Source organism: Bubalus bubalis, chromosome 2, assembly GCF_019923935.1.
Source record: "Bubalus bubalis isolate 160015118507 breed Murrah chromosome 2, NDDB_SH_1, whole genome shotgun sequence".
NCBI lineage: Eukaryota > Metazoa > Chordata > Mammalia > Artiodactyla > Bovidae > Bubalus > Bubalus bubalis.
In genome coordinates, this window is record NC_059158.1 from 40,770,136 (window position 1) to 40,778,612 (window position 8,477).

Genomic DNA, 8,477 nt, shown 5'->3' on the forward strand with positions numbered 1-8,477 from the left:
AAAACTTTTTGTGACGCACATTGGAAAGGAATGGGCTTCCCTGGTGGCTCAGATGCTAATCTGCCTACCAATGTAGGAGACATGAAATATGGGTTCGATCCCTGGGTCAGGAAGATTCCCTGAAGGGAATAGCTACCCACTCCAATACCCCTGCCTGGAGAATTCCATAGGCAGTGGAGCCTGGCAGGCTACAGTCCTTGGGGTCGCCGAGTTGGACAGGACTGAGCAACTACTGGAGGAAAACTCTTGCTTATTGATTGTTGTCAATGACTAAACCCCACACCAAAGGTGAAGGGAACTTGAATCAGAACTTAGAAATAGCACAAGTGTATAGTATTCCAGTAAACTCAACATGTATCAAGGGCACATGCTCAAAATGTTTTACTACTGGGAGAGACAATCGCAAAAAGCCTCAACTGGTAGCTTAGCAAGATTTTGGCATCGCTAGGTCTGCCTTGTCCAGTGGAACTTTCCAGCAAATGCTCTACTGTTCCATGCCTATGGAGCTTCCACAGTGACCTCTCATGGAACCTGACCACTGCTGTTTTAGCCCAGCCCTAATATAATTCATATTGGGAACAGAGGTTGGGATTTCACTGGGCCCCTCCAGCCAAATCTTGTCCACACAAGAATTGGCCCATCTACTCTTTGGCCACACAATCATTTCAGTAAAGTGTGTATCCCAGAAGCCCTTACGGCAAGCAATCAGATTCAGGCAGACCACTCCCCCTTTCCTTCCCAGGATAGATTTTGGCACTTACCAAGAGCACATTAGCATGCCTCTGTATGAATAACACTTAAGCCACAATTTAAGACAAAAAGTATTTTATTCAAAAAACGCCAAGTATAAAAAAAAAAAAAAATAAGATCTCTTTATTCCCCTGTACAGTATTTCACTCAGATAAAACCAGCAGGCTACATGCTGCTCAGAACACAGCCCCAGAGAGGATCCGGAAGGCACACCATCCAGAACTGCTTTTCATATATCTATCCTATATACACAAGTCAGCAATACCCCTCCCCCATCACCCCCGGACCCCACGCCCACTTGGGTAAGCCGGCGACGGGGTCCCCCCGCAGCAGTCAGGGAGCTGCGGCAGCTGTCCCGCCTGAGTCCCGTCACCCTACAAACCAACAGAGCAAGCATCGCAGCCCTCCCCAAAAGGTCCCCAAGTCAGAGGAGGAAAGGAGAGAAAAGAAAACTATGGCAGCAGCCGTGGAAGCTTGGAGCAGGAAGGGAACCAAATAAATAAATAAATAAATACATAACATTGACCTCCAGGTTAGAACGCGCATCATCTTTCCAAGGAGAAAAAAAAAAAAAAAACCCAAAACAAAATAGGTAAAATAACTTAAAAGGCAAAATTAAAAAAGAATTAGATCAACTACAATCCTTTTGTACACTACCATGCCAACTGTACACACATTTACAGTTTTTCTGTTGATTTGCATTGTTTGTGCATTTGTGTGTGTGTGTGTGTGTGTGTGTGTGTGTCTGTGTGTGAGGTCTTGGCTTAGAAACAGTTAAGTAAAAACCAAAAAGGAAGACCAGTTCACTTGGGAGTTTTACTAAAGGTGGAAAAAGGGCAGGTGGCTCAGCGTTTGGCCCTGTAGCCTCTTCCATGGCACCTTTCACATGAAGGATGGGGGGAAGGGGGAAGGGACAAAGAGAGGGAACCAAACCCAGGCAGATTTTTGGAGAAGCAGCAGGTAAAAGAGGCAAGTTCAAGTATTTCTCCCAGCACAGCCGGAGTCCCCACAGAAGGCACTCAGAAAGTCGGAAGAGGTGACAGGGACTTAAAATGGTGCTAGTCCTAACCCACCCCAACCCGCGCGCCCCCGCCCCCACCCGACCCGTCACGGCATTCAGCAGAACTCTTGATGAAGGGAACAGTTCCATGGCAGGATCCTGACCTACTCCCACCCCCCACCACCGCCCACCCCTGGGATTTCGCAGAGTCCAGCAATGCTGGACATCGGTGAGAAGGAAAGCTTCTATGGGAGGAGTGGAGGCCTAGGACGCCTGGAGTGGAGTCTCTTCCTCCCTTTTGGGAGGCAGCCTCCAGGAGCCTGGGGTCTGGAATGAGTTGTATATGTTGTTCCTGTATCAAGCACTGTCCTGCTTGGAGATTAAGTGTCACTGGTACTTGGGAAGCTGGAGACAAGACACTTCCCCTCCTTTGAGCATCTGACAGGGAGGGAAAAACCTGTGGGAGAAGCTATTTGCTGGGCCCTGGCGATAGGCTGTGGAGATGGATCTCAGCAGTTTCCTGGGGCAGGAGGACGTCTTGCATCCACGGATGGTTCTGGATTTCTTCGAAGGTTGGCCGATCTGATGGTCTCAAGGCCAAGCACCATCTAATGAGATGTTGACACTCTGGAGAAAGAAAGGGGTTAGAATGACTCAACTTGCTTTTGCAATGTAAAGATCTTCCCACCTTGCTTCCCAAGGGCCCACAGGTCAGGGATCCAACCAAGGGACCGGGCCCTTTCTAGAAGGCTGCTTCTTCAATGAGAAGGTATTAACTAACATTTAGATCCTCCAGTTTGCCTTCAGCAAAAAAAAAAAGCTCCCCTCTTAAACCTGTGGTTTTCAAACTTCAAGACCTTTCCCACGACACCCACTCACCAAAAATAGGAAGGATGATGACAAGGGATTTTGATGAGCCATCATAAGCATGATGAGGTGATTCAATTCACCTACCGACTTACAAATATGAACACCACCCACGATGAGGTCACTGGAACCGCAGTATTTACAAGGCCTGGCCTGCCTTAAGGGAGAAGGCTCAAAGAGCCCTCAACTTTTTACTCCCAGGCAAAACGGCCAGGAGTTAAGGGATCAGGATTTTTGGATACTCAAAAACAAAGGAAAAAAATCTTCCAGTGATACTAAATGATCTTTTTCTTCCTAATATTCTCACAGGTGCAAAAACACCCACAAATGCACATCATTTGATTCCTGCAGACTGGCTCTCTAGCATGAATCACTGGCCAAGAATCCTGCTAAACCAAGGGTCACAGCCTCTCCTGGGGAGTAAAGCTCTCCAAGCTCGTCAGGGACTATCAGCCTCGTGATTCCAGCCTCTCCTCAATAAGGGGCTTCCCAGAAGTTACCTGAGGAGACCCGTTGCCTGAAGAAAACTTGGCCCCTGACAATCTCCTCATCGTGCTCAAAGGGAATATCTCCGCACACCATGTCATACAGCAGGATCCCCAGAGACCAGACGGCTGCCGACCTGCCATGGTAGCGATGGTAGCGGATCCACTCTGGAGGACTATACACTCGGGTCCCTGTGAGTCAGGGGAATAAGAAGGAAAACATGCTCTTAGCAAAAATAAAATTCAAAGCAACTGAGAGGTATGCTGAGTAACTTAAAAAAAAAAAAAAAAAAAAAAGGCACCACCCTACTTCTGTCAGCAGCTGAGTGAACTCCAATCCCCCCCCTCCCCAGGGCTAACAGGAGTGGTTGAGCAGCTTATGGCAACTCTCCAACCCAAAGCATTACGGACTTCTCTATCAGCCCAGACCATAAACAAACAGCTCCAAGAAACAAACAGGGCCAGCCACAGACCCAAGCACCAGGCTTGGATGTGGTAGGACCACCCACAACTGGAGGAGATGAACACATGCATAATCAAGGGAAGTATCTCCACAGACTATCCTTAAATTGCATTAAAGGTCCTTGCCCAGGAGCGGGTTAGAGTGCCACCTCAGATATGATCCAGGCAAGGACACTTGCACAATATCCTAAGTCAGGGTGCCCTTTAAGAGGCCTCTGAATGCAAGGGCAGACACCCACACCCCTTCCTCCATCCAAGGGAGAGGTAGCGCTGCTGGGCTGGCTTCAGACCACGTGATTCCTGTTTACAAACTTTGAGTTGTAAAAAAAAAAATGTGGGGCCATCCCGCTGGCGCTCACCAGGGGGCAGCAAAGACTGGAAGGAAAAAACATGGGAGGACCCGGCCAGCCATTAACTGTTAAATACAAAAAAAAAACACAGCCCAACCCAGCGTCCTCCAAGGGCAAATAAACACAAACCACAAGCCCCAGTCACAAGTTTTGAAAGGCTGTCGTTTGTTAGGTTAAACCGCTCAGATGATGACCCACCCTCCTCTGCTTTGATCTCCGAGCTCTCCATTCCATCTTTTCTGAAAGAACCCGTTCCAAGCCCCTCCCTAGGATAGGTTTTCATCCTCTCTGTGGAGACACCCAACTAATTTTCAAACCAGCAAGAGATCCTATTTCACAACATTCATTCCCGACTCCCTCACTCCACATCACCACCAAAGTAAAATAATAATAACATGAACCAACAAAATGAATTATTTAGTGAAACTACTCTTCTCTTCCTTATTCGTCCCTAAATCAAAGGGGAGGGGAAAAACACACACACACACACACACTGCAGCTCTAAAAACTACCTCACCGAAAACTCCCTTATAAATCAAAACAAAAATGACAAAACCGACAATCAATTTTCATCTCTCCCGCTCTCTCCTCCCCCTGTCCCCCTCCCTCCTATCCTTCTACTGGCGGGGAAACTGGGTCAGACTTCAGAAATCTGGGCTACGGCCGGTTGCCCACAACCTCTTATTCATGGGGAAAGCTTGGAACCCACTGAATTTCACTTAAAAAACAAAATCATGCCAGAGACATTACAGGTTCAGCTGGCTCGAAATTCCCAGCTTTCCTACCCTGGGAAGCCCTCCTTCGCCCCACCCCTGCTAGCATCGAGCCAGGCGGCCCGATGACCTTTACAAAGGGCCGGGGAGGGAAGCCTGCCGAGGCCTCCAGGCCAGACCGAGTCACCTGGGCAGTTCCCCTCCCGGGGAGCTCCCCCTCAGGTCTGACTCACCATCGAAGTCCGTGTAGACGGTGTCCTTGAGCAGCGCCCCCGACCCGAAGTCGATGAGCTTGAGCTCGCCGCGATTGAGGTCGATAAGGATGTTCTCGTCCTTGATGTCGCGGTGAAGCACCCCGCAGTCGTGGCAGTGTCGCACCGCCTCCAGCACCTGCCAGAAGAAGCTGCGGGCCAGCTCCTCCTGCAGAGCCCCCCTTTCCGTGATAAAGTCGAAGAGGTCTTGCACCGGCTCCGGCCTCTCCAGGATCAGGACGAAACTGTCGGGCCTCTCGAACCAGTCCAGGAGCCTAATGACGCCGGAGAAGCCCGAGCTCACCTTCTTCAGCAGAACCACTTCCATGGGCACTCGGGTGCCATTAGGCTGCAGAGGGGCGAGGGGGGCTGCAGTTAGGGCGGGGGCGGGTCACAGGGTGCCCCACTCCACCCATCCCGGGGGGTCGCTCCCTCCAGGATACTCACCAGCTCTCCCCAGTCGGAAATCCGGTCCTTCTCCACGTGCTTGATGGCCACCTGGAAAGCCCCCCCATAGAGTCTCTGTTAGAGATTCCCTCGCCGGGGGGCAAAACACACCTGCGTGCCGCGGCCGGCGCGCCCTCCCCGCAAGCCGGGCACCCACTCACCGGCAAGTTGTCGGCGACACGGATGCCTGAGTACACCGAGCCGAAGCCGCCGCTGCCCAGGAGCGGGCCCACCTGGTACTGCGACTCCAGGGGCTCCTTCTCCTTGCCTAGGAAAGCAGTCCCCGGAGACTCAGTGACGGCCCGCGAGCCCCCCAGCTCCCACCCTCGAGGTCCAGCCGCCCCCCACCTCCATCCAGGGTTGGGGGGAGAGAGGCACTTACCCGGCGCCAGCTTGGTGGCGTGCAGGTCGCTGCAGGGCGCGGCGCGCAGGTGGGCAAGCGAGTTGATTTTGGACAAGAGCATCCCCACCTCCAGGGTGTCGGCGCAGAGGCTGTGTCTGGAGGAGCTACTGCAGTAGGGGCTGGGGCTGCGCCGGCGGCTGTGCCTAAGGCCGGGGCTGAGGCTGCGGGTGGCGTTGCGGCTGCGGCTGCGGCTGGCGCGGAAGGCCGAGGGCGAGTCGGAGGACGACTGGGGGCGCTGCCGGGGCCGGCGGCTGACGGACACGCCGGCAGGGTCAGGCAGCGCCGCGGGCGGCAGGGTGGGCGGCTCGAGGGGCTGGTGTGGCAGCGCTGCGGCACAGGGAGTGTGTAGCTGTAGCTGCTGCTGCTGCTGCTGTTGCCTGTCCCGCCACCGCCGCCGCCGCCGCCAAGTCCTCTCCGGCCTCCTCCGCCACCGCGGCCGCTGCAGCAGACGCCCGGCTCGCCCTGCCGCCAGGAGTAAAAGGGGCGGAGCGCGCCGGCGGGGAGGGGGCGCGCGGGCGGGCGGGGATGGGGCGGGGCCTCTCCGGGAGGCCTAGGCGGGGGAAGCCGGGCGGCCGGGCCGGCAGGGGGAGGAGAGAGGGGTGGGGGAGCGGCGGGACAGGGCGACTCCCCTCCGCACCCCCCCCCCTCCCCGCTCGCGCTCCGTCGCCGCGCCCCGGCCCCGCCCCCGCCGGCGCGCCTCCAGCCAACCAGAGGCCGGCTCATCTGCATAACGAGGCGCGCTCCCCGCCCACGCCCCGCCCCGGCTCTCGCGGTCAGAATGGTCTCTACGCCGCCACGACGTGGCGGGAAGGAAAAGGCGCCAAAATGGAGGGGGAGGGGCGCGGGGCGTGCGGGGAGGCGGGAGCCGGGTGTTGAGCCGCGAGGGAGGAAGGATGGGGAGGGGCGTATCGATTCAAACCCAAACAATAACAAAGCCATCAAAGGCCGCCCGAGGCCGGGTCTGCGGCTCTCCATTTCTCGGGGTTTTTGGGTCAAGGGCTAAGAGCTGGAGCATAACAAGTTGCGCAGAGCAGACAGCCGTTGGTGTGTCAGGCCCCGAGGCCCGGCGGCCGGCGCGCCGGGGTGTGAGCGACTCTGGGGGGAGGGGGGGGCAGGGGGAGGGTGCCGACGAGGGTGGTCTTTCTGTGTGACTCAGACGCGAGACCTCCAAGTCGGCTTGGGCGGGTTGACCACGCGCTGTGGGCTCGGGCTGGATTCTCTGGGGTTTGAATGTTGGGGGCGCAGGATCTGCAAGATGTGAGTCACAACGGCGGCTTCACGGAGGTGTCACAGGCCTGGAATAAAACCCGGAGAGCTCCGCTCTCTCGGGGGAGGGGTCCAGATCGCGGTTGTCACAGATCGGCCCCCAGATCCCCTGGCAGATTTTTATGTTTTAAAAAAAGCAGAAAGGTTCCAGTGAATCCTGATGCCGAAGAAGTCTGATATGTGTCAGAGTGCCCAGTAAAGAGGAAATCACGAAACAAATGTTAGTATTGTGATGCCAGATGCTGTCTCAGCCCCTTCTGTGAGGGCGGGAGAGAGAAGAAAATGCCTCATCTAAAAGCGAGGGTGGGAAGGCGCGCTAGATGTAATCAGAGTTTTCACGTTGTATTCACCTTCTCATCAGCCTGTTATTACCAGTCAGGCAATAATAGCAATTATTGGCTGCCCCCAGTCTTGACTCAAAGGAAATTCCCCCCTCACCCCCGCTCCATGCCCCCTTGGAAATAACACGGAAACTGACCAATTCGACTTTCATCCTTTGTCCTTTTAAACTTCTTGTAGAGTTGATAACGACGTGTGAAATGAGTAAATTAAAATTCTTTGTAATCCTTAAATTGAGTTGTCGGGTCCTCCTAAGTAATTGAAAGCTAACTACATCCTCTTTTTATTTTTTTTCAAGTTTCTGCCACTTAAAAAATGAGGTCTGAGGATCTGTATAGCTGCACTCATTAATGAATTTAAATGTTTCATTAAAAGTTTTCTACAATGCTGTTATATAAAGATGCTCAGATATTTCACAACTTTTATTATCTTATGAAATATTACATATTTTCCTTTTGTGTACTGTGGCCTAACTCATTCATTTTTGATGACTAGGAAAAAGCCCAAGGGAACAAGAATTATTCCTTTTTTACAGATAGGAAAATGAAACATAAATAAAATGACACAGGGTCATACAACAGCTAAGAGAAGAGAAGAAGAGATAACACAAATTCAACTCCTGACTATCCAAAATTTTCCTTGTTGGGCTCTAAAACTGTCCTTGGTACTGAGTAAGACATCAAGTATCAATCAATGTATGTGACCCCCACCTCCATCCCCTCTTCTTTCCTCTCATAAGCCCTACTGGACTATTCTCACTTGTTCCCACTTGTCTAGCCTTTGTAGAGCTGGACTTTCTGCCTTTGTAGAGGTAGTCAACTTGTTCTGAGAATGCCCCCTCTACACTTCCATTTAAAGTCTTTCCAGACTTCAGGACACAATTAAAATAGTTCCACCCCAGATTGCTAGGCAAACTGTCTACGCCACTTAATCATGTATTTGTTTCTTGTTTTTTTTTTTTTTAAATCTATTAACTTTTCAGTTATTTATACCTTGTCTTCCTATTCCTTGAATGAATACTTTATCCAATATTCATTGATAAAGGGAAAAACCAAAATGGGTCCCAACAAAAAGGTCATGATTAAAGTCATCTTATACCAAATTTAAGTGAATTAAGTGGGCTTAGGCAAAGTAAAATAAAGGT

The 8,477-nt window shown here is 52.2% G+C and overlaps 1 protein-coding gene across 1 annotated transcript; it reads right to left on the reverse strand.

Moving 5' to 3' along the window:
- Positions 1 to 808: 808 nt before the first annotated feature.
- Positions 809 to 6,204, reverse strand: PIM1 (Pim-1 proto-oncogene, serine/threonine kinase). The gene is made up of 6 exons (XM_006079848.4): positions 5,708 to 6,204; positions 5,487 to 5,593; positions 5,326 to 5,376; positions 4,861 to 5,227; positions 3,118 to 3,294; positions 809 to 2,377 (listed from the first exon to the last, which is right to left on the reverse strand). The coding sequence occupies exons 1-6, from the start codon at positions 5,787 to 5,789 to the stop codon at positions 2,220 to 2,222; spliced, it is 942 nt and encodes a 313-aa protein (XP_006079910.2). The 5' UTR covers positions 5,790 to 6,204; the 3' UTR covers positions 809 to 2,219.
- Positions 6,205 to 8,477: the final 2,273 nt, after the last annotated feature.